Source organism: Balaenoptera borealis (assembly GCF_965194805.1).
Source record: "Balaenoptera borealis genome assembly, chromosome: 8".
Classification (NCBI taxonomy): Eukaryota; Metazoa; Chordata; class Mammalia; order Artiodactyla; family Balaenopteridae; genus Balaenoptera; species Balaenoptera borealis.
The window spans coordinates 8,186,618-8,213,794 of NC_138865.1; the positions used below are offsets into that span (position 1 = coordinate 8,186,618).

Sequence of the window (27,177 nt, forward strand, 5' to 3'; positions counted from 1 at the left end):
TGGGAAGATCCCACATGCCGCGGAGCAACTAGGCCCGTGAGCCACAACTACTGAGCCTGCGCGTCTGGAGCCTGTGCTCCGCAAAAAGAGAGGCCGCGATAGTGAGAGGCCCACGTACCGCGATGAAGAGCGGCCCCCACTTGCCGCAACTAGAGAAAGCCCTCGCACAGAAACGAAGACCCAACACAGCCATAAATAAATAAATAAATAAATAAAAATTTTTTAAAAAAAGATTAAATTATCCAAGTAAAATTTCTATTATTTGTAATCTGAACAGATATTCAATATCATTTCTGTAAATATAAAACAAATACATCCTGTCTTAAGCAAACATAATATATGGAAATTCAGATTTACTAAAAACAAACAAAAGACTACAATCATTGTTGATAATTACTTGCTTTACAAAAGAAATAACGTTTTTAAGAAGTCTCAGCATTTATATACACACAATGGAATATTATTCAGCCTTAAAGGGGAAGGAATTCCTGTCACATGCTATAACATCGATAAACCCAGAAGAATAAGCAGCATTAAAAACTGCTGTTAAGTCAATGAAATCTTTTTACATTCCTATAACAATGACTCAGGGTGAGGCTCTTCCATTCAGTCTTCAATATTTGAGTCACACAACATGACTAAGTATCTAAAAGAAACATATAGGGGCAGGACAGGAATAAAGACTCAGACGTAGAGAATGGACTTGAGGACACGGGCAGGGGGAAGAGTAAGCCGGGACGAAGTGAGAGAGTGGCATGGACTTATATATACCACCAAATGTAAAATAGATAGCTAGTGGGAAGCAGCCGCATTGCACAGGGAGATCAGCTCGGTGCTATGTGACCGACCACCTGAGGGGTGGGATAGGGAGGGTGGGAGGGAGACGCAAGAGGGAGGAGATATGCGGATATATGTATATGTATAGCTGATTCACTTTGTTATAAAGCAGAAACTAAGACACCATTGTAAAGCAATTATACTGCAGTAAAGATGTTAAAAAAAAAAACATAAGAGCTACAGTGAAGCAGAAAATAAGGTTCCTTTTAATGATTATTTATTTTCATCACATTTTGCTTCCAAAATACTTACCTCAATGGAACTGGCTATATTCAAACATTCCTCCATTCCAGGAATATCCAACTGAATAATTCGAAAATCCTTACATTTTATGATGATGGTACCCAGTGGTCCCACAAACCTATAAAAAAATTATAAATTATGCTTAGGGACCTATATACTCCCAACTCAAAGTATATGATTATTTCTTTAAAAAGAGGAGGTTAGTTATAATCACCATCTATACAGGCAGACCTTCTTTTATTGCACTTCACTTTATTAAGCATCGCAGATATTGCGTTTTTTAAAGATTGAATGTTTGTGGCAACCCTGTGTCCAGCAAGTCTATCGGCGCCATTTTTCCAACAGCATTTGCTCACTTCATCTCTCTGCATCACATTTTGGTAATTCTTACAATATTTCAAACTTTATTATTATTATTGTTGTTACTGTTATTATATTTGTTATGGTGATCTGTGATCAATGATCTTTGATGTTACTATTTTAATTGTTTTGGGGCACCAGTAACCATGCCCATATACTACAGTGAACTTAATTGATAAATGTGTGTCCTCTGACTGCCCCACCAACTGCCGTTTCCCCATCTCTCTCCCTCTCCTCAGGCCTCCCTATTCCCTTAGACACAAAAATATTTAAATTAAGCCAATTAATAACTCTATAATGCCCTCTAAGAGCTCAAGTAAAAGGAAGAGTCACACATCTTACTTTAACATCAAAAGCTAGAAAGGATTAAGCTTAGTGAGGAAGGCATGTCAGAAGTCGAGACAGGCCAAAAGTTATACCTCTTATGACAAATAGGTAGCAAGGTGTGAATGCAAAGGAAAAGTCCTTGAAGGAAATTAAAAGTGCTACTCCAGTGAACACATGAATGATAAGAAAGCAAAACTGCCTAATTGCTGATATGAAGAAAGTTTTAGTGGGCTGGATAGAAGATCAACCAGCCACAACATTCCCGTAAATCAAACCCTAATCCAGAGCAAGGCCCTAACTCTAATTCTCTGAAGGCAGAGAGAGGCAAGGAAGCTATAAAAGAAAAGTCTGAAGCTAGCAGAAGTTGGTTCATGAGATTTAAGGAAAGAAGCCATCTCCATAACATAAAAGTAAAAGCAAAGCAGCAAGTGCTGATGTAGAAGAAGCAGCAAGTTATCCAGGAGATCTAGCTAAGATAATTCATGAAGGTAGCTGCACTAAACAACAGATTTTCAAGGTAGACAAAGCCTTCTACTGGAAGGAGAGGCCATCTGAGGACTTCCGTAGCTAGAGAGGAGAAGTCAGTGCCTGGCTTCAAAGATTCTAAGGACAGACGGACCCTCTTGTTAGGGGATAGTGTGGCTGGTGACTTTAGGTTGAAACCAGTGCTCATATACCATTCCCAAACTCCTAGGGCCCTTAAGAATTATGTTAAATCTACTCTACCTGTGCTCTGTAAATGGAACGACAAAGCCTGGACGACAGCACATCTGTTTACAACGTGGTTTACTAAGTATTTTAAGCTCACTGTTGAGACCTATTGTTCAGAAAGATTCCTTTCAAAATATTACTGCTCATTGACAATGCACCTGGTCACCCATTATCTGATGGAGACGTACAATGACATTAATATTTGTTTTCATGCCTGTTAACACAATGCCCATTCTGCAGACCATGGATCAAGGAGTAATTTTGACTTTCAAATCTTATTATTTAATAAATATATTTCAGGGACTTCCCTGGTGGCACGGTGGTTAAGAATCCGCCTGCCAATGCAGGGGACATGGGTTCAAGCCCTGGTCTGGGAAGATCCCACATGCTGCGGAGCAACTAAGCTCATGCGCCACAACTACTGAGCCTGCGCTCTAGAGCCCACGAGCCACAACTACTGAAGCCCACATGCCTAGAGCCCGTGCTCCGCAACGAGAAGCCACTGCAATGAGAAGCCCACGCACCACAACAAAGAGTAGCCCCCACTCGCCACAACTAGAGAAAGCCCGCGAGCAGCAACAAAGACCCAACGCAGCCAAAAATTAATTAATTAATTAATTTTTTAAAAAAAGAAATAGATTTCATAAGGCTATAGCTGCAATACATAGTGATTCTTCTGATAGAACGGGGCAAAGTAAATTGAAAACTTTCTGCAAAGGATTCACCATTCTAGATGCCATTAAGAATATCTCTGATTCATGGGAAGAGGTCAAAATATTAACATTAACAGGAGTTTGGAAGAAGTTGATTCCAACCCTCAAGGATAATGTTGAGGGGTTCAAGACTTCAGTGGAGGAAGTCACTGCAGATGTGGTGGAAATAGCAAGAGAACTAGAATTAGAAGTGGAGCCTGAAGGTGTGAATGAACTGCTGTAGTCTCATGATAAAACTTTAATGGATAAGGAGTTGAACAAAGTGTTTTCTTGAAATGGAATCTACACCTGATGAAGACTGTTGAAATGACATCAAAGGATTTAGAATATTACATAAACTTAGTTGATAAAGCAGCAAGAGGGTTTGAAAGGATTCACTCTGATTTTGAAAAAAGTCCTACTGTGGGAAAAATGCTACCAACAGCATTGCATGCTACAGAGAAACTGTTCTTGAAAGGAAAGAATCAATGTGGCAAACTTCACTGCTGTCTTATTTTAAGAAATTTTCACAGCCACCTCAACCTTCAGCACCCATCACCCTGATCAGTCAGCATTCATCAGCACTGAGGCAAGACCCTCCACCAGCAAAAAGATTACAACTCACTGAAGGCTCAGATGATGATTAGCATTTTTTAGCAATAAAGTATTTTTAAATTAAGGTATGTACACTGCTTTTTTAGATATAATGCTACTGCACATTTAATAAACTACAGTATAGTGTATAATAACTTTTACATGCATTGGGAAACCAAAAAATTCATGTGACTTGCTTTATTGTCATATCGGCTTTACTGAGGCAGTCTGGAACTAAACCTGCAATACCTCCGCCGTGTGCCTGTATTCAACTTTCTTCTCCCCTAGTAATCTAATTAAGGAAGAATCAAGCCTGCATCATTAAAATGTGAGCCACAAATAATTTTAAATATACGTATTTAAAAATTTTTTCAAATATATAAAGTAATTCATGCTGGCCAATTCATTTAATGGAGATTATTAGGGGCCTTACTTCAAATAATAGGAAAAACAGATCTGTAATTAATGTATTAAGTGTTTGTGTAGAGATATTTCCAAAGCATAGAAAAACAGTTCATTTCAGATTTTACTTACTTCCAAACTTACAGCAGTTGATTTGAAAAATAAGTATCTTTTTTTCAGTCTTTAAAACTTATTAACTTGCAATATCTATTCTAAGTCAAGGAAAACTTCAGAGTAAATGCCACGTGTAATCATAAATTTTGTATCAGTAAGTTTTGAACAAATTTAATTTTACCTTAGTTGGGATTTTTGTCTTCCTTTTCTTGTTTTTTTTTTTTGTCTGCACTTGTTGACAGTTCTGATTTTTCTTTTGCTTTGCCACTGACTGCCCCAATTCTTTCCCATTAATACTTCTGAGTATTCCCTAAATTAAGAATTCTTATATTGATCTAAAGCGGATAATTTTATTTATACTGTGCCTAGCTTAGGAAAACAACTCCTACAGCTACTCTTCCCAAATTCTACTTCAACTGTAAATACCCCCATGCCCAACATCACTGCACTGTGAATTTGGATAAGCAAAAATTATCAACATGGGTCAAATCCTAGCAAAGAAAATTCCACCAGATATCCACTACTAAACAACACAGTGGAATGCCTCTTATGAAATGTATTTTGAAAACTCATACTCTTGGCACTTCCACTTCTGGCAAAGGTGGAATAACAGGGACCAGATTTACCCTCCTACCTGAAACAACCAAAATAACTGGGCAAAATATAAGGAAAGACTGTTTTCAAGACACTGAACATCAGACAACAAAGAACAGGGCTCTCTGGGAGATGGGTGAGTCCAGTGACTGCCCCAATTTACTGTTTTGAGATTTTCCAAGTTATAGTGAAGGGAGAGGAAAACTGGGTGGGGTTGATAGTCTGAGGAGACCACCTATATTAGGAAAGAAGGAAATTAATGAAGAAAATTTGGGTCTCAAACTAGTGACCTCAGATTCTACTATACTAGAAATAGAACAGCAAGTTAAATCCAAAGCAGAGAAAATTAAATAATAAAGATAAAAAGAAAAAAAAAATAATGAAATAAGAGAAGATTCTAGGGAAAAATGAAAGCAAAAATGATTGTTTCAAAAGATCAATAAAAGTGATAAAATTCTAGCCAGACTGATCAGGAATAAAGAAAGTCACAATTTACCAATGTCAGAAATGAGAGAGGTTACAATCACTACAGACTCCACAGACATTAAAAAATAATAAGGGAATATTAGAAACAATTTTATCCCAATAAATTCAACAAGGTAAATGATATGGACAAATTCCTCAGAAGACAAAAACTAGTAAAGATCATTCAAGAATAAATAACCTGGTTAGATCTATATTTACTAAATAAACTGAAATTTTCAATAAAATATTCCCCACAAAGAAAACTCCAGTCCTGGGTGGCTTCACTGATGAATTCTATAAAACATTTAAGGAAAAAATACTATCAAGTCAAGACACACTCTTCCAAAAAACTGAGAAGAGGCAATTACTTCTCAATTCACACCTAAAGTCCAGCATTTCCCAAATACAAAACCCAAAAATATCACCAGAAAACTACAGACGAATATCCCTCATAGACACAGATGTAAAATTTCTAAACAAAACGTTAGCATATTAAATCCAACAATATATAAAAAGGATAATGTACCACGAGCAAATGGGGTTTATCCCAAAAATGCAAGGGTGGTTTAACAAAGTAATTTACCATATTAACAAGCTGAAAAAGAAAAACAATATGCTCATCTCAATAGATATAGAAAAAGCATTTGACAAAATCCAACAGCTATTCATGATTTTAAAATGAAACAAAGCAACCCAACTCTCAGCAAACTAGGAACAGAAGTAAACTTCTTCCACCTGATAAGAGCATTTACAAAAACAAAAAAACCAAAAAACTCTACCACTAATAGCATACTTAATGAGAAAGACTGAACGCTTTCTCACTAAGATCAGGAATAATACAAGGATGTTCCCTCTCACCACTTCTGTTCAACATTGTACTGGACTTCCCTGGTGGCGCAGTGGTTAAGAATCTGCCTGCCAATGCAGGGGAAATGGGTTCGAGCCCTGGTTCAGGAAGATCCCACATGCTGCAGAGCAACTAAGCCCATGCACCACAACTACTGAGCCTGCGCTCTAGAGCCCGTGAGCCACAACAACTAAGCCCGTGCACCACAACTACCGAAGCCCACGTGCCTAGAACCCATGCTCCGCAACGAGAGAAGCCACCACAATGAGAAGCCCGTGCACCGCAACGAAGAGTAGCCCACTTGCCGCAACTAGAGAAAACCCATGCACAGCAACGAAGACAGAATGCGGCCAAAAATAAAATAAATAAAAAATTTTTTTAAATGATTAATACAAACAGGTAATTGGAAACTGAAATTTGAAAAATATCACTTGAAATAGCATAAAAAAATATGAAATACACAGAGGAAATTCTGACAAAAGATGTGAAAGACCTGTGAGTGAAAACTGTAACACACTGCTGAAAGAAATTTGAGACCTAAATAAGATAAATGGAGAGAGAGATTTGTTCATAAGTCAGAAGACTCAATATTATGATATCCTATGTTAATTCTCATCAAGTTCATTTATAAACAGGTTCACCACAATTCTCACAACAGGCCTTTCTTAAAAAGAAATTGACAAACTGATTCTAAAATTCATATGGAGGAATTCCCTGGCGGTCCAGTGGTTAGGACGCTGTACTTTCACGGACGAGGGTGCGGGTTCAATCCCTGGTCGGGGAAGATCTTGCAAGCTGCATGGTATGGCCAAAAATGAATTTTTAAAATTCATATGGAAATGCAAATGACCTCAAATAACCAAAACAACTTGGAATAATAACAAAATCAGACGGCTAACACTATATAATTTAAAGACTTAATATAAAAATAAAGACTGTGGCAGCAATGGCATCAAATAGATCAATAGAATAGAGAAGAAAGTCTAGAAATACATTCACTTACATATGGACAAAGGTGTGCAAAGACAATTCATTGAAGAAAGGGCAGACTTTTCAAGAAATGGTGCTACAATGATCAGATGTCTATATGAAAAAAAGAATTTGGATCTATACATGAACCATATACAAAACCAACTAAAAATGGATCATATATCTAAACCTAAAACTATAAAACTTCTAGAAGAAAACATGGGAGAAAATCTTTGTGACCTTTGGTTAGGCAAAGATTTCTTAGATATAAACCCAGTCTATAAAAGAGCTAATAAACTGTATGTCTTCAGAATTTTAAATGTTTGCTCTCTGAAAGACACAGTTAAAGAGAATAAAAAGACAAGCCACAGACTGAGAGAAAACATTCGCAAATCTTATATTTGATAAAAGACTTGTATCAGAATATACTTAGAAAAAAAAAACCCTCAAAACTCAATAAGGGAAAGGATTCTGGAAGATAGTGGAATCAGAAGCATTAGGAATCTGTCTTCCCACCTAGATAACAATTGCACTGGCAGAATCTCTTTGCTGTACCTATTTTGGAACTCTGATGTCTATTAAAGGCTTGCAACTTCTAGGGAAAGACTTGGATAATAAATTGCAGTTAATTTTGGATAAATTCAGCTCTTAGCAAAACAGCAGCTACCCATTCCCCACCCCCACCCAAGTGGCAGGCAGCTGTGTATATGTTCTTAGAGCAGCTTGCACACAGCTTATAGGAGCCAGGGTGGGCAGAAGGGACCCTGTCCTCCAAATATCAGGGATCTGTGCCGTGATTGTTGATTGCTGATTCTGATCACAGAGGTGCAAAGAGGCAGGCAGCCATTGCTGCAATTCCTCCCACTGTTGCAAGATGCCCCCAGCCCCCAATCAGTGACTTTCAGTGGATTTAGAGGGTCAGCTCTCTTCCCACTCCTCTTCATTTTTCACTTTTCCCCTTTCAGGAACCAGACATTAAAGATCAGGACATCTGAAAACAACTGTATATATAGGAAAATTAGGAGGTGACTGTGACTGCACATACCCAGGCTCAGAAAAGACCTGAGAAAGCCTTAAGTTTACACCTCAGGCTGATCCTTGGCATAGACATCCTACAGCAGTCAAAAAAACAAAAATAATAAACAAAAGAAACACCCCAAAACAGCAAACCCTGGGGAGGAGGGAGAATCTGTTTTCCAGAGTTACCACATTATTAGATCTAAACATCCAGTGTTGAGCAAAGGAAAAAAAAAAAAATCACAAGGCAGAGAAATTATCAGGAAAGCATGGCCCATTCAAAAGGTAAAAAATAAATAAACAGAAACTGTCCCTGAAAAAGATTTGATGGAAGATGATATCTTAGACAAAGTCTTTAACAGTCTTAAAGATGCTCAAAGAACTAAAGGAAGATATGGAGAAAGTCAAGAATATAATGTGTGAACAAAACAGAAATATCAATAAAGAGATAGAAAACCTAAAAAAAAAAAAAAAAGAAATTCTGGAGCTGAAAAGTATAAGAACTGGAATCAAAAATTCACAAGAGGGATTCAAAAGCAGATTCTCAGCAAGCAGAAGAAAGAATCAGCAAACTTGAAGACAGGACAATGGAAATTATCAAGTCTGAGAAACAGAAAGAAAAAAAGATTAAAGAAAAGTGACCTGTGAGGCACCAACAAGCAGACCAACACACACACAGTGGGAGTCCCAGAACCAGAAGAGAGAAAGAAAAGGGCAGAGAGGATATTTGAGAAAATAATGGCTGAAAATTTCCCAAATTTGATGAAAGACGTGACTATAAACATCCAAAAACCTCAATGAACTCCGAGTAAGATTAACTCAAAGAGACCCACACCAGGAACTCAAAAACTTTGGAGCTAGAAGACAGTGGGCTGATACATTCAAAGTGCTAAAAGGAAAAACTGTCAACTAAAAATCTGGTATCAAGGGCTTCCCTGGTGGCGCAGTGGTTAAGAGTCTGCCTGCCAGTGCGGGGGACACAGGTTCAAGCCCTGGTCTGGGAAGATCCCACATGCCGCGGAGCAACTAAGCCCGTGTGCCACAATTACTGAGCCTGCGTGTCTGGAGCCTGTGCTCCGCAACGGGAGAGGCCGCGACAGTGAGAGGCCCACGTGCCGTGACGAAGAGTGGCCCCCACTCACCACAACTGGAGAAAGCCCTCGCACAGAAACGAAGACCCAACCCAGCCAAAAATAAAAAATAAATAAATAAATAAATAAATTTATTAAAAAATCTGATATCAAGCAAAACTGTCCTTCAAAAGTGAGGGAGAAAGTAGGACATTCCCAGATAAACAAAAGCTGTGGGAGCTTGTGAGCACTAGATGTGCTCTGCAAGAAACACTCATGGGAATCCTGCAAGGTGAAATGAAAGGACACTAGACAGTAATTTGAAGCTGAATGAAGAAATAAAGATCTCAAAAAGGTAAAAAAAAGGCACTTATAAAAGCTAGTATTGGGACTTCCCTGGTGGTGCAGTGGTAAGAATCCACCTGCCAATGCAGGGGACATGGGTTCGAGCCCTGGTCTGGGAAGATCCCACATGCCACGGAGCAACTAGGCCCGTGTGCCACAACTACTGAGCCTGTGCTCTAGAGCCTGTGAGCCACAACTACTGAGCCCGCGTGCCACAACTACTGAAGCCCACACACCTAGAGCCCATGCTCTGCAACAAAGAGAAACCACCGCAATGAAAAGCCCACACAACGCAATGAAGAGTAGCCCCCACTCGCCACAACTAGAAAAAGCCCACATGCAGCAACGAAGACCCAACACAGCCAAAAATAAATAAATAAATAGTTTTTAAAAAAAGCTAGTATTATTGTAACAATGGTTTGTAAACGCACATTTTATTTTCTACATGATTTAAGAGACTAACACATTTAAAAGAATTATTAGATTATGTTTTCAGGCCCAAATACATAAAAATGTAATTTTATGACATCAATGGAAAGCAGTGGGGACAAAGCTATAAAGGAGTAGAGTTTTTGTATGTTTTTGAAGTTAAGCTGGTATAAATTCAAATTAGAGTATTATAACTTTAGGATGTTAAATTTAATCCCCATGGTAACCACAAAGAAAACAGCTACAGAATATACACAACAGTAAATGAGAAAAAATTTTAAACATTTCATTATAATAAAATCAACTATGTACAAAAGAAGACAATAATGAAGGAAATGAGGGACAGAAAAGCTTTAAGGCATATAGAGAACAAACAGCACAATGACAGAAGTCCCTCCTTACCAATAATTACTTTAAATGTAAACGGATTAAACTGTCAAAGGATAGACATTGGCAGAATGGATAAAAACATATGATCCAACTATAGTCTGTCTCACAAGAGACTCACTTGAGATCCAAAGACACAAACAAGTTGAAATTGAAGGGATGGAGGAAAAAGATATTCCAAGCAAATAGTAACCAAAAGACAGCAAGGAAGTCTTTACTAGTATTAGACAAAATAGTCTATAAATAAAAAATGGTTATGAGAGACAAAGGACATTATCTATTAATAAAAGGTTCAACACAGCAAGAAGGTATAACAATTATAAACATTTACACATCTAATGACAATCAAAATATTTGAAGCAAAATCTGACAGAAGTGAAAGGAGAAATAGACAGTTCTACAATAATAGTCGGAGACTTTAATACCCCACCAGATAGATATACATATGGAAACAGAGGACTTAATACAATAAACTAACTAGACCTAACAGACATAAACACGCTACCCAACAACAATAGGATACACATTCTTCTCAAGTGCACATGGAACAATTTTCAGGATAAACCATATGTTAGGCCACAAATCAAGTCTCAACAGATTTTAAAAGACAGATATAGAGACCTCCCTGGCCGTACAGTGGTTAAGACTCTGAGCTTCCACTGCAGGGGGTATGGGTTCGATCCCTGGTGTGGGAACTAAGATCCCGCATACCGCTAGATGCAGCCAAAAAAAAAAAAAGATACCATACAAAGTATCTTCTCTGACCACATGGGATGAAGTTAGAAATCAGTAACAAAAGTAAAATTGAGAAATTCACCAAATTATGGAAATTAATACACTTTTAAACAACCAATGGATCAAAGAAGAAATCACAAGGGAAATTATAAAACACAGACAAAAAAATGAAAACAAAAACTTGACATTACAAAACTTATAGGGCACAGCAAAAGCTGTATATATTACATATACATATATATAAAATCACCTGATATATGATAAATCAGTCAAGGATGGGTTGTTAGATGATGGTTTTAGGAAAACTGGCTTGCTACATGAAGAAAAACAAGGTTGGATTCTTATCACACTTGAAACAAAGGTAGAATCCAAATGAATTAAAGACCTAAAAATGAAGGGTAAAACTATAAAGCTAATACAGAAGAAAATGTAGAATATCCTAGTAATTTTGGGATAAGGAAGGACTTCTTAAGACTTAAAAAGCACAAACCATAAAGTATCTATGAATTTTGTACTAAAATTAGGACTTCTGTTCCACAAAGGGCACCACACAAGAGTTAACAAATGGGTGAGAGATATGGAGAAGATATCTGCAATGTCTAAGCGAAGAATTAATACCTAGAGTATATAAGGAACTGGTGCCAAAAAAAAAAAAAAAAAAAAAAAACCCCAGAAAAAGAAACACCAAGGAAATTCACAGGCAATCCACAGAAAGGGAAAAAAATTTTAATGATTTGCTAACAAATCATTGCCCTTCTACAATCCATTTTCTGCCAGCCACCAGAATCAACTTCTAGAAGTCTACCGATTGCTACTTCCACGCTTTCAACTCTCCAAGGCTTCCCATGAAAACCATCCCCATGGCGTAACAGGCTCTACACCATCTGGCCCCTGCTTATCCCTCCAACCACGTTTCTGCCGTCTCCTTAGTCCACCTAGCTTCTACCCCGTGCTCACTGCCCTCCTGCCACACCTGCCTCTTTGTTCTTCCTCCTACATGCCAGGCATGGTCTTGTCTCAAGTCTCTGCCTTTGCATTCCCTTTGGCTGGAACGCTCCTTCCTCCAGTAGTCACACTGCAGTCTTCCTCCCTTCATTAATTCAAATGTCACTTGTCTTCTCGAACATTCTTTCTAAATACACTGACTCCAGGCATTCTCTATCCTAACATCTTCCTTTATTTTCCTTTCTGGCATTTATTACCTGATGTTGTTATATATTTATTTGTTGATTTATGTGAATGTCCATCTCCTCCCCTAGTACATAAGCTCCTCATCTGTCTTAGTCACCATTGCATCTGCACAGCCCAGACAGAGCTCAGCATATAGAAGACACATGAAAGTAACTCTTTTTTGAAAGCAACAATTCAACAAACTCTGATCTGACCACCGAGCTCTTTCCATTACATCATGCTGCTTCCCAGGAAAAAGATAAATGTGTACAGTTTGTCATTTCTCCCCTAACAGATTAAAAAGTCCTTATCTTAAATACTTGGTTTAGCCCAACCAGGCCCAGCGTGTAGTAACTGCTAGGTAAATACGATGAAATGAGAGAGTGAAAAGCAACCACAGAAAGAGGTAAGGAAGAAAGAAAAGAGTTGGTGGCATGGAGAAACTCTAATTTGTATTCTATGGCACCACTGACCATTCAGCGGTTAATCCTTTTATTTCCTGTGTGCCTATCTGCCCATGCCACAGTTTTGAAGGAGATAAAAATTAACCAAATTCGCGTCCTGGCTTCAAGGAGCTAACATATATGTAACTATCAAAATACAGATTGTAAAATATACTTACGAAAGAGGTATAATTAAAGAGCTATAGGATTTCAAGGTGAGGGGAATTATTTCTCCTTGTGGGATTAACAGAAGAACCTTTGAAAGGGGTGGCAGATTGAAATGGTTAAACTGAATATTGATAGATGAGTAACAGCTGAAAACTTTTACACAGGAGAAGGTGATCTCAGGAATCTAACAAGAGCCCTCTGGTTGAAAAAAATTTATCACCACTTCACCCGTATTAACTTCTACTATTAGAAAGTATTTTCTTTTAAGGCATAACCTCTCTAGGAATCTTCTTAATACTGTATCCAAATTCTCCTGAGAGGTAATAGAAAAAGCTGTTGTCATTCATTTATACTTTAGTGTTCACTGGATAACCAATTTACCTTCTTCTGGCTAGAGTAAGTACAAAGCCATTGGGGAAATGATAATTTTGACTGCAAAGGAAGTGTAACTTTTCAACTCTGAGGCACTACCCTGGAAAGAAAGAGTCTGGGGTGCAAAATAAGAGGTTAATTAATTAATACCTTTGTTTAAGAGCCTACTCTGTTCTTTCCAAAAGCCAGAGTAAAAATAAATAAAAGACATTATAATCTCCCATAGTGGGAAATCTTAAATTGATGACCCAGAAGGTAAGAAATAAGGAGAAATATGATAAACTGAACATTTTTGAGAGGAGGGGAAAAGGTTTTGTGGAATTTAGACACTACAATACTGAAGTCTACATACTCGAAAGTGGCAAGTAAACACTTTACCTAAATCACATTCAATCACAACTTCATGAACTATGATGGACAATTAACATTCAAGGAATATGACGGTGCAAGGAAAAGAAATTTTAAAAGAAAACGTTGCATATCCCCCCACATGGTGTTATGTACCAAAAATGATAATCACGATAACAACCACGTGATAACCCAGCCAGACTGAATGGAAACCTGGTATCTCATTTGGATGGTTTTCTGCTTTCTAAAACTCAAATCCTCAATCTAGGCCAGAGGGGGCTCGATCTGCTGGCTGGTTGGGCGATGGGACGCGTTTCCGCAGACCTGCACCTGAGGACCCCAGGTTCCCCGCGGAACAGGGGGTGGGATGGGCACTCACCGCTTGTCGATGGCGTCGATGTTTGAATGGAGGAGCCATAGCTCCTCCGTGTTGTCCTGCCGGGAAGACAGGATCAGGTGGTGGCCAGTAAGACACAAGGTCCCCTCGACGGCCGGGTAGAAAGGCCGGTGCAGCACCACATTGTCCACCCGTGGCGTCTTAATCAGCTCCGCAAACTCCATGTTCCCCAGCGGCCGGAGCCAGGGAACTGCCGAGTCCCGGAGGGGCGAGACGGTTACGCCGCCGCTGGGCTGACGGGAATGACCAGGCGCTGGGCAGGCAGGAGGGGCGGGGACCCGGGCGGGGAGGTCGCGCCCCGCCCCAGGCTGGGATGGGCGTGGCGAGGCCTGTGGCCACCGTCACAGGCCCCGGGAAAGCCGGGGCTGGACCGGGGCTGGGCCAGGCCGGGCGCCGCTCCCTCACCGCTCGGTTCCCCCAGGCCCAGGACTCGGGCAAAGAGAACGCTCCGCGACAGGCCCAGCCGCCGCCGCCGGCACCTGGGGACCCGGCCTCGGGTGGGCAAGCTGAGGGGACAAGAAGGAGGCCGCCCCAGTGCCACTTTCCACATCCGAGACGCTACAGACTCCTGGCGAAAGTAGCTACTCGCAGCGGAGCCTAAAGCAACTCCGGGCGGAAGCGGCGGACTCGAAACTCGGAAGTCTGGGAAGTCCGATCCGGAAGTCAGTCCCCGCCTAGGTCCGATGAGAATGCTTCCGGAAACACAGCGGGAATCGAAGATTTGTGTTCCTAGCAGGAAAAAGCTCTGCCTGCAAGCCAACCGTCGCACCCGCCATCCCTACAAACATTCCGTTTGAGAAAAGGCTGGGGAAAAAGGGACGACGAGAAGAGGTCCCTGACCTGCCTCCCTCCACTTGAGCAGTAATCCCTCTTCAGAGCATGGGGCTGCCGTAAATTTTGGCGATTTTCATCCATTGGCCGTGAAGAGATGACACGTGGGATTGAGTAGGTTATCGTGACCCCACAGAAGCGCCAGGTGTAAGGGAGGGACACGGCCGGACACCGCCGACGCCCAGAGGGCGAGCGCCAAGGTGCTGTGACCTTGAACAAGAAAGAGGAAAAGCATACAATCACCTATGAGAGGGACCTAGGTAGAAATACGTACAGTACACTGAAGAGGAAGTGACCAATCCTATACTTTGCGGAAACTCAAGTGACGCGCTAAAACACAGTTAATCTGTAGCAGAACTGGCTTCAGTCTAGGTCTATGAAATTCAAGGAATTGGGCCTTGGTCACCACCGCACGGCCTCCCCATTAAATACAATCCAACTGAACTACTTCCAGACACCTAAACTATGCCAGAAATTTACCTGGTGTCTCCCTCCCCTTTTAAACTAACATTTTCAAACTAAAATAGGGCATTAGAGGGGAAATATGCAAGGGTTTAAGTCCCGGTCTACTGTCACTTCATTAACCTTTGAAATCTTCACCATCTAGTACCTAAGAACAGCGAGTTGCCTTAAGTCTCAGAGCAAAGACAAAATAAATTGCCTGAATTCTCATCAGATCACCCAACACGTGTCTCTGCTTCTGTCCTTGTCCTTCCTAAAACGTTCTCTTTCTTAAAACAAAGCCCTTTATGAGATTGTTACAGCTGAGAGTCCAGTTTTATGTTGATTGTCTACAACAGAAAAAAAAGAACCATCAGAAAGAATGAGAGGAAACGATTTATAAAGTTTTGTTTTTAATTTTGGAATTCTTGTTGTCCTTCCACCATGTGGTTCATTATAACAATTACCAATTGTGGAGGGGAGAATTGACTCCTAGAATGAAGAATTAGAGAAGGTTTTATGGAGAAGTTATCATTTGAGAGGAGGACCTTGAAGGATGAGTTAAGATTTACACCCTGAATGAAGTGTAGCCTAGATAGCTGTCCAGTTTAATGATGTCTTCTAAAGGTAGAGAAAAATTCTTCAGAAATGTCATGACCTTTTTCTTTTAATTTTCCTGGAAAAAAAAAAAGCCTATGAAAAGACCATTGTGTCATTACATTTTTAAATGGTTAATATTCCATAAAGGCATAAACTCTTTTTTGCCAATGAGAGAAAAATTGTCAATATCATGTTGGGTTGTTGTAATGAAATGCCAGAATCTATTAGAAAATTGCATCTTCTCTGGATTGAAACTCCAAGCATAGAAAGCCCTTGAGATCTGAAGAAAACATACATTCAATAGTAAAGAAGAAAGGAGGTGGGCAGCACAATAGCTTAACTTACCACATGAACAGTAGGTGGCAGTAGAGTTCAACAGTAATGGGATAGGCTTTCATTCTATTAAAATAATTAAGTGAAGCTGTAGTCAAACAAGTTATTACCCAAGCTGCCCGAATATAAGGGTCTCAGAGGATTCTGATAAACCAAATAAGATGATGTCATTTATAATGTATATAAAACACTCAACACCTGACAGATATTGTCATCATTTCATGCGTAATAAATGGCACTGACATGTAAACATCTAGATGTTATTCTATCAACTAGTCAGCTAGCATGTATTAACTGCCTACCTGGTCATCGCCACTGTGGGGAATGGGAACAATAGATCCACGGCCCTTGCCCACAAAGAGTAACAGCTAATTTGGGGAGGCCAACACACCCCACATAACGAATGAACAAAATAAGAGAGTAAGTGCTAAATTATGAAGTACAAATTTACGTTCCTGGTTTTGTGTTTCTCCATTAGGCCTTGAGGAGTTAGTAGAAATGAAGGTATTTTGAAAACAGTAGGTCAACAATTGCCAAAAGTAGCAGGAGCATCTCAGGTGGAGAAGATAGTGCCTCTGTATGCCATTGACGAGCAGCTATTCTCCATGTGCTTTGTAATTATGTGTTGACCGTAGGCAGCTGAGATGAACTGATAACCTTGTGCTGTGCCTTTCTTGTGTTCTCCATCCCCTTCATCCGCCACGCAAATCAATCACTAAATTGTTGATCATATCTTCTAACAGCTCTTGAATTCCTCCACTTCTCTCCATCCCCAGGGCCACTGCCATAGCTTGTACCATCATTTCTCACCTACTGTTACTTGATAGGAGAAGCCTCTCAGTTGGTCACCTTTCTTCTGGAGAGGTTCTCCTCCAACCCACTTTCCACTTGGCAGTTAAAGCCCTCTTTGCTGTTCCAAATTGCTTTTTTCTCCTCTTAACTTGTAAGTCCCTTTGTGATCAGCATCCTAGACCTCATCTCTCCTACTTCTCTCTACTCAACACAACAGTCCCCAACCCCCATTTTCATGCCAGACATCCTTAAATAGCTCGCTGTATCCTTTTGAGATTTTGCACCCATTTAGAACCTTGCTACCAAGTGGAAGTGTAGAACAGGGATTCATCATCAGCATTCCCTGGGAACTTCACTGGAAATGTTCTGTTCCAGAGCTACTGAATCAGAATCTGCACTTCAACAAGACTCCTAGATGATTTTTGTGCACATGAGAGTTTGAGAAAGCACTCAAATCTGACTGTTCTTTCTGCCTCATATATACTCATCTCACTCCCAGTACCTTGTCCCCTGACCTGCTAATGCCTATCATCCTTCAGATTTCATTTCAGATGTCACTACTTCTGGGAAGCCTTCTCTGACTTCCCCTCCAAAACTATGGGCTCCATGTTATAAAGGTTCCACAGCACTATGTAATAATAATAGTAATAACAGTTCACATTCTTGAGTGTTTACTCTATGTTCCAGACATTGTGATAAATGCTTTACAAGCATTGGCTCATGTAGTCCTTCCACAATTCTTTGAGGTTGGTTAGTATTCTCCTTTTACTGATGAGGAAACTGGGGCCCAGAGACCTTAATAATGTTTCCGAGGTCAGACAGCAATAAGTGGTGGAAGCAGGATTCGGAACCAAGTAGTCAAGTGCAGACTCTGTGCTCTTCATCACCATGCTACATGGCCACCCAGGAGATCTGAGCCCACCTTGGTTACTCTCTCTGATTTCACCTCTTCAACTGTCTTGAAATAGACTCCTTATGTGTCCATAACAGCATTCCACTAGACAGTAAGCTCCTTGAGAGGAAGGACCATTTCTTTTTTTTTTTTAATAAATTTAATTATTTTATTTATTTTTATTTTTGGCTGTATTGGGTCTTCGTTGCTGCTCGCAGGCTTTCTCTAGTTGCGGCGAGCGGGAGCTACTCTTCGTTGCGGTGCGCAGGCTTCTCATTGCGGTGGCTTCTCTTGTTGTGCAGCACGGGCTCTGGGCGCGCAGGCTTCAGTAGTTGTGGCTCGTAGGCTCAGTAGTTGTGGCTCGCGAGCTCTAGAGCACAGGCTCAGTAGTTGTGGCGCACGGGCTTAGTTGCTCTGTGGCATGTGGGATCTTCCTGGACCAGGGCTCAAACCCATGTCTCCTGCATTGGCAGGCGGATTCTTAACCACTGCGCCACCAGGGAAGTCCCGGGACGATTTCTTGATTGCAATATGCCCAGCATCTAGCTTAGTGCCAATACATAGTAGCCACTCAAAGTATATTTGTTGAATACATACTCTGTATTTTACTTAACATATTCCACCCTGACCTCTCCTCCACCCCCCAATCTGAATGACTTTAGATATTATTGTGGATGCTTAAAGCAGTATTTTGATGAGAGCAGGAGGAAGGTGGTGTTATATTGTTCCCACCTTGCAGATGAGGAAATTAAAGCAGATGAATAACTTCCCAGTGATGATGATATCTATCATCTCTTATGTTTAGTCACTGTTTTACAATTTACATGTTTTCTAATATTCTGTCACATATAGCTCTCAGTACCCTGGCGAAGCAGATAGGAGAGGTATTGGTCCCAGCTCAGAGAAGAATGGAAGCTCAAAGGATGCCGATGTCCTTTCAATGACAAACTAAGCGGAGAAGCAGAAACCCAAGGGCAACAATTCTGAGTCCCAAACCCAGGCCTTTGCTAAATTAAATTAGACTCACTTGGCATTGCTTTTATCTGTTAAGATTCTGAAATGTGGGTGTTGGGAGAAGATAGCCATTCTTAAGTAAGAAAAGGAGGGCTGAGGTTTCACTGCACACAGCAACAAAAGGAAGCCTCTGGTGACAGTGATATGGTCCATAGGTCTGTGTTCAGATACTACATTCTAATAGCCACATTCCTGTGTCTCAGTCACTGAGCTGCTTCATTTTTTTAGACCAGTCAGAAGCACAGGAACCCAGCGCTTTAGAAAAAAGTGGCAAACTGGAGGGAAGAGGAGCTGATTTATTTTATTGCACATAAAATAAATCAGTCCAAACAGAATTGCTTGAAACAACATCCAGTAGTTGATAGCTAGAGCTGGAGTAGTGGGAAGGGGAATGGGAAGGGGAGTGAGAGCTCCCAGTCATCTGTTTCTATGGTCTCAGTTTCTCTTCCCTGTGGTCTCCTTGGGAGTTAATTCTGTATTCCTGCTAGTACAGTTATAATAGGGAAGAATAAATCTGACTCCATATTAGCTCTGTTTCTTTTACTTTAATCTTTGTATTCTGTTGCTTTTGCCACAAGTTAAGAATGTTGCCTATACCCTGAAATATACAGGATAGCCCGTTCTCAGGGCTCTGATCTTTAAAGGTGTACACTTTTCTATTCGTATAGAGATAAAACGTTGTAGAACAGAGAGTAACGGTTGTCTTGTCGAGGTTCACAGGAACGTGGTGATCAGACCTACAGGGACAGCTCCAAGAACAGAGGATTCCCACACCAAGAAGTTTGCAGCAATCAACCATACCCCCTCCCCTTTGAGTATAAGAGAAGCCCGAATTTTAACTGGGGAAAGATGGTTCTTTGGGACACTAGTCCATCATCATCTTGGTCTGCTGGCTTTTCTAATAAAGTTGATATTCCTTGCCCCAACACCTCATCTCTCGATTTATTGGCCTGTCATGAGGCCATCAATATGAGCTTGGACTCGGTGACACAGCGGCCTTAGCACAGGCGGGCTGCATACATGGCAGCTGAAGGTCAAGAGTGAATATTCCCAAGAGGAAATCAGAGCTGCATCAACTTTTATGACCCAGACTCGGATGTCACATAATGTCATTTCCACTGCACTCTGTGGATCTTAAACAGTCACAAAACCCACTCAGTTTCAAAGGGAGAGGACACGGATCCCATCTCTCAATAGGAGCGGTGTCAGAAAACGTCTGCCACAGGGGTGCAGTTGATAGTGGGAAACATATATGTATGAACTCAACTTCCCCTGTGCACACGGGCAGCTGGAAGGAGGAATAAAGAGAATATTTGGAAAGAGAGAACACTCCGGTAAAGTGCTTTTCTGCTCATAGCCATAATGAAGTGAACTAAGAATCTGCAATTACAGATAATTGGGTATAATTAAAAGAAAGAGACATGTCTAAAATAAAGGCATAATTAAGAAGTAGAAAAATTTACTAGGTGGGAATGTCAACAATGCAAATTCAGTGAATACTGTTGGGGTTTATTTTATTGTCACTGAACCTAAATCAGGATCAATGTCCAATAAAGTAGGGAAGCAAGTCTGCTCTCAGCTCTTTAAGTTACACTTCCCTAGCCTCCCATTCCTTCTTTCCCCACACGATTTAGGGGAAGCTTTGTATACAAGTTTAAGTGCGACATATAGTTTTGTTTTCAACCCTTTAATTTGTTTAATAGACTATGATACCTGTTCCAATATCCCTTCCTGTCGTCCCTAACTTTCCTTCCTTTGCCTTTACTCCACTGTCCTTTCCTTTCTCATCTTATTCTGCTTTTCTCTCCCCAATCTTTCTTCTCAGAGATGACCACCTTAAGAAGACCTGCAAGTATCACCCCAAAGATGACTCAGTAATTACAAAAAGAACAGCATGTCTTTATACTGGAGAGATCTGGTGATCATCACCATGACCAAGCGTCAACAGTGCGACACCCAGACATTCTGTGCCTCCTGATGAGAGGCAAGGTCAGGTTCACAGCATCACCTGGGACATGTTCTTGCCAGACACACTTAACTCAAATCTAAAGGAAAACATCAGACACATCCCCAGGGTGGAATATTCTACAAGGCAATTGCCCTGGATTCTCCTAAAAATTCAGTGCCACGGAAAACAAAAGCAAAAGGCAAGAGAACCATCCCAGATTCAGAGGTGAAAGGGATATAACAACCAAATGCAAGGCAGGAAACTTGATTAAATTCCCGATCCAAAGAAAAAATTACTGCAAAAGGCATTCTGGGGGGAGTGTGAATATGGAATTTATACTAGATGATATTATTGAGTTAATGTTAGTTTTCTTAGGTGGGATAATTATCATGTGGTTGTGCAGGAAAATGTCCTTTTTCTCAAGAAATGCATGCTGAAATATTTAAAGACGAAGTGTACGTATACATACATGTATATAGATACATATGTACATACACATGAAGTATGTACACACACACACAGAGGATGAAAATGTCCCTTTTCTCAAGAAACGCATGCTGAAATATTTAAAGATGAAGTGTACATATACATACATGTATATATATACATATAGATACATATATACATACACATGAAGTATGTACACACACACAGTATGAAAATGTGGCATTTATTTATTATTGATAATTGGTTAATGTGGGTGAAGGGTTTAAGGATGTGTAGTATACCATTTTTCCAACTTTTCTATACCTGGAAATTTTTTCAAAGTTAAGATTGAAAAAAAAATCAAAATAAAAAAAAAAAACCACCAATTATGACACGCTGAAATAGAATGTGTGGTAAGGCAAGTTCTGGCATTTGACAGCTAAACACAAGAACGCACTTGGAACTGTGGTTTAGCATCGTGTGTGGTCTGGAGTGGCCTGGATTGGTGATTCAATTTTAATGTGCCCTGACCCACGGAAGCATAATTGCTGATCTTTCTGAGGAGGTCTAGATTCCTAAAGCTCACCAAAGACCAAAAGACTTGGCAATAGTTAACTACTGCTGTGAGCTTTATTGTTTCATTGTAAGGGGTTACTTGTAGGAATTCAAATATGAGTTGTTAAATCATACATTCATAATTTAAAGCCCACACAATGTAATCTCTTCATCAGTCAGAACTTCTCTACATCTGACAATTTCAAATCCCCAAATCCAACTTCTGACCACAGTTTCCTTTACATGACTTTCACTCACATTAAATCTGCCCTGCTCAGGTTGACTTCAAGTCTCTACTAGCCTTACTTAGTGTCACTTCCTTCCCTGCCCAGGCCCCACCCACTGGTCAATAATTTCCACCACACTCTCCAGCAGCCTTAGCTCCACCTGCGTGAAGGAAAGGATTGCGTTTCCTTTATCCTTGTAGCTCCAGCAATGGGCATGCAATAAATATTTGACAAATACATCTGAATGAAATTGAATTTTCTAATCCAACCCTCTCATTTCACAGATGAGGAAATTAGGCTCAGAGATTTGAAATCACTGATCTAAGATCACATGGCTAGTTAGTGGCAGATTGGGGACTAAAATCCATTTTCATTTTTTCTTCCAGTTTTATTGAGATGTAATTGATTTACAGCACTATAGAAGTTTAGTTGTGCAGAATGATTTGACTTATATACATCATGAAATAAGTACCACAATAAGTTTAGTGAACATCCATCATGTCATATAGATACAAAATAAAAGAAATAAAGAAATATTTCCCCTTGTGATGAGAACTCTTAGGATTTATTCTCTTAACAACTTTCATATGTCACATATAGCAGTGTTAATTATATTTATCATGATATACATTATATTCCTAGTACTTACTTATCTTATAACTGGGAGTTTGTACCTTCTGACCACCTTCATCCAATTCCTCCTCCCCCCACCCTCACCTCTGATAACCACAAATCGGATTTCTTTTTCTGTGAGTTTGTTTCTTTTGTTTTGAAGTATAATTGGTCTACAGCACTACATCAGTTCCAGTTACACAACATAGTGATTCGATATTTCTATACATTTCAAGATGATCACCTTGATAAGTCCTGTTACTCTATGTCACCATACAAAGATATTGCATGGTTATTGACTATATTCCCCACCCTGTATGTTTCATATCCATGACTCATCTATTTTGCAACTGGAAGTTTGTACTTCCTAACCTCCCTCACTTATTTCTTTCCTCCCCTACTCCCCTCCCCTCTGGCAGCCACCTGTTTGTTCTCTGTATCTATAACTCTGTTTCTGTTTTGTTATGTTTGTTCATTTGCTTTGTTTTTTAGATTCCACATATAAGTGAAATCATACAGTATTTGTCTTTCTCTGTCTGACTTATTTCACTTAGCATAATACACTTTAGGTCCATCCATGTTATTGCAAATGGCAGAATTTCATTCTTTTTTACAGCTGAGTAATATTCCATTGTATAGATATACCACATCTTCTTTATCCATTCATCTGTTGATGGACACTTAGGTTGCCTCTGTGTCTTGGCAATTGTAAATAATGCTGCAAAATCCATTTTCTTTTAACTTTCTGGTCAATGTTCTTTCTACTGCCAATGTTTTCTTTGCCATCACTTATTTAGTCTAGTTTAGTTGCTATTTTTTGAGATAAGATAAATGAGGAACAGGGAAAGAATGAAGAACCGATTTGTCTAAAAATACCAAATAATGGCCCAGGATATGTCTCCCACAGTCTGGCCTCTGGGTCTGTGTTTCCTCCAATTCCTCATCCCCAGGGGAGTAGAGGTATATGTGACTACACACAGGAAAGAAGTTCTCTCCTCTTCTGGTTTTCTGCTGCATTTTTAATCAGTTCCTCCCTGACAAAAAGACTCTTGTCCCTTGATTCACTTTGACTTTTTCTCCTTGGTTTCAGTGTGTGTGTGTGTGTGTGTGTGTGTGTCCCTCAGGTTTTTGCTTTTAAGGAACAATGAACATCTATTTTTCTCAACTCTCAATTTGAGAACATCTCCTGTCCTAAGACTTAAGAGGACATTCTGGGGCTTCCCTGGTGGCGCAGTGGTTGAGAATCTGCCTGCCAATGCAGGGGACACAGGTTCGAGCCCTGGTCTAGGAAGATCCTACATGCTGCAGAGCAACTAAGCCTGTGAGCCACAATTACTGAGCCTGCGTGTCTGGAGCCTGTGCTCCACAACAAGAGAGGCGCAATAGTGGGAGGCCCACGCACCGCGATGAAGAGTGGCCCCCACTTGACGCAACTAGAGAAAGCCCTCGCACAGAAACGAAGACCCAACACAGCCAAAAATAAAATTAATTAATTAATTAATTTTAAAAAAAAAAGAGGACATTCTGTCATCATCAGTATCAAAGATAAACAAAACCAGATACTAGTTAAAGTGGTAAGGGCAGATTTTAATCAGGAATATAGTATTGCAATAGGGAAGAGGGTCCAGAGTGAATTGAACTTCGATTTGTTCAAAGGTGACTGGGTGTTTTAAAGGGAAAATGAGATTATTTCTTTAATTTCTCTTTCTAATATTTCATTGTTAGTGTACAGAAATGCAACAGATTTCTGTATACTAATTTTGTATTCTGCAACTTTACCAAATTCATTGATGAGCTCTAGTAGTTTTCTGGTAGCATCTTTAGGATTTTCTATGTGTAGTATCAAGTCATCTGCAAACAGTGACAGCGTTACTTCTTCCTTTCCAATTCTAATCAGGCCCTCTGACCTGCGTTCTTCACTAGGCCTCAGCCTTGGCCTCTAAAAACTGCAAACCTTTAGCATAAGTGACTTCATCCACTCGCCTCTCCTTACCCCACACAGATTAAAAGCCTTGAATAACACTAACATGATCTCTAACAGCTCAAGGCCACAGCCCTAGGATGAACCTAGCCACCTTGAAGCACTTGCCTGAAAAACCTCAAACCTACCAAAAGAATTTACTATTTGTACCACCCAACACCTGACGATAGGCCCTGACCTGACTTTACAGAACATTTACTAAAAAGGGCCTACAACTGTGAACCCTTCCTCTGTCCCTTTGAGATATATATGTATCTCCTACAACTCAGGAGTGTCTTTGTCAAGGACCTGAAAGCCATTCCTTTGAAATGCAATCCTCAGGAAGGATAGGGCCCCTGTCTGCCAGTCTGTGGGAGGATACAATCCTAACTTGATAGTAATTGCCATCTAACAGACACAGTGGCCTGATGGCTGAACTGTGTCCCCCAAAATTCATATTTTGAAGTTCTAACCCCCAGGACCTCAGAATGTGACTGTCTGTAGAGACAGGGTCTTTTAAGAGATGATTAAAGTTATATGAGGTCCTTAGGGTGGCCCTAATCCAATATGTCTAAAGCCTTTATAAGAAGAGAATATTAGGGACTTCCCTGGCCATCCAGTGGTTCAGACTCCACGCTTCCAATGCAAGGGGCACGGGTTCGATCCCCGGTCGGGGAGGTAAGATCCCACATGCTGTGCAGCAAAGCTGAAAAATTTTTAAAATAAAGAGAGAGAGAATATTAGGACACAGACACACAGAGGGGAGGCCATGTGAAGACATGGGGAGAAGACAGCCGTCTACAAGCCCCAGAGAGAGGTCTCAGGAGAAACCAACCCTCTGACACCTTGATCTTGGACTTCCAGCCTCCAGAGCTGTGAGAAAATAAGTTTCTGTTGTTTAAGTCTCTCTGTCTGTGGTACCTTGTTATGGCAGCCCTAGCAAATTAATGTAGATGGTCTTCTATTTATTTTTTTTAAAAACCTGTATGAAACCAAAGATTAAGAAATAATTGACACGGGGGCTTCCCTGGTGGCACAGTGGTTGAGAGTCCGCTTGCCAATGCAGGGGACACGGGTTCGAGCCCTGGTCCGGGAAGATCCCGCATGCCACGGAGCAACTAAGCCTGTGCACCACAACTACTGAGCCTGCACTCTAGAGCCCGCGAGCCACAACTACTGAGCCTACGCGCCTAGAGCCCGTGCTCCGCAACAAGAGAAGCCACCACAATGAGAAACCCACGCACTGCAGCAAAGAGTAGCCCCGCTTGCCGCAACTACAGAAAAGCCTGCGCTCAGCAACGAAGACCCAACGCAGCCATAAATAAATAAATAAATAAATAAATTTATTTTAAAAAAAAGAGGAAGAAAGAAATAATTGACACGGTCAACCCAGACAACTCTGGTCTCCCTCACTCCTCCATCGTGGTTCTTTAGGTGAAGCTATAGCAGAAACTAGTTGAGGCACCCCCATTATGTTAATCCTCATTCAGCCCTTATTCTTTCTGCTCATTCAACCGGTCTCCTACAGATGTTTTTAACCCCCCTCTCTTTCTTGCTTAATTGCACTCTGAAAATGATTGCCCTGTAGCTAAAGTTGTATTATGCACCTGATGTTTGCTTCTCTAAGACAACACTCCCTAACACTCCTTTCCTTCGTGAGCATCCTTCATTCCAGAAAGAAGGTCACGGAACGATAACCTCGAGGACCACCAGAACCTGTTAAGTGGTGCAGTGGAAGCATGCTGGGCCCATAACCCAGAGGTTGATGGATTAAAACCATCCTCTGCTATGAGGTTTTACGCTTGCTTCCTTTTTCTAAACTTTTGTCCAACTAGGGTATGAGCACAAAAACCAAATCAATTTCTAGATCTTCCAATGCAGTATATATATACAATGGAATATTACTCAGCCTTAAAAAAGAATGAAATAATGCCATTTGCAGCAACATGGATGGACCTAGAGATTACCATACTAAGTGAAGTAAATCAGACATAGAAAGACAAATATACAATATCACTTACATGTGGAATCAAAAAAAAATGACACAAATGAACTTATTTACAAAACAGAGACAGACTCACAGACATAGAAAACAAATTTATGGTTACCAAAGGGGAGGGGGGGAGGAATAAATTAGGAGTTTGGGATTAACATATACACACTACTATATATAAAATAGATAATCAACAAGGACCTACTGTATAGCACAGGGAACTCTATTCAATATTCTGTAATATCCTAAATGGGAAAAGAATCTGGAAAACAATAGGTGTATGTATATGTATAACTGAATCACTCTGCTATATACCTGAAACTAACACAACATTGTAAATCAACTATACTCCAATATAAATTTAAAATGTTTCAAAAAGACAAATGCTCTATGATAAGAGCATTTATAAGCAAGGTGGAGATAAATGTTTTAAAAGGACAAATGCTTTACAATATCAGCAAGGTGGAGAAAAATAAACACAGGAATCTTCTGAGTAGAGAGGCAGAAAATAAGAAAA

At 40.2% G+C, this 27,177-nt stretch overlaps 1 protein-coding gene and 1 long non-coding RNA gene across 2 annotated transcripts in view; both read right to left on the reverse strand.

The window, feature by feature from the left end:
- MTMR9 (myotubularin related protein 9) overlaps positions 1-14,635 on the reverse strand; it is a 76,594-nt gene extending 61,959 nt beyond the window's left edge. The window contains exons 1-2 of the mRNA XM_082402807.1: positions 14,019-14,635; positions 1,090-1,198 (exon numbers count right to left, since the gene is read on the reverse strand). Of these exons, the coding sequence (XP_082258933.1) occupies positions 1,090-1,198; positions 14,019-14,200 (291 nt within the window). The 5' untranslated portion in view covers positions 14,201-14,635. The remainder of the gene's footprint in view (positions 1-1,089; positions 1,199-14,018) is intronic.
- Positions 1-27,177, reverse strand: part of LOC309633705 — a 184,917-nt gene that overhangs the window by 74,191 nt on the left and 83,549 nt on the right. The window lies entirely within an intron of this gene.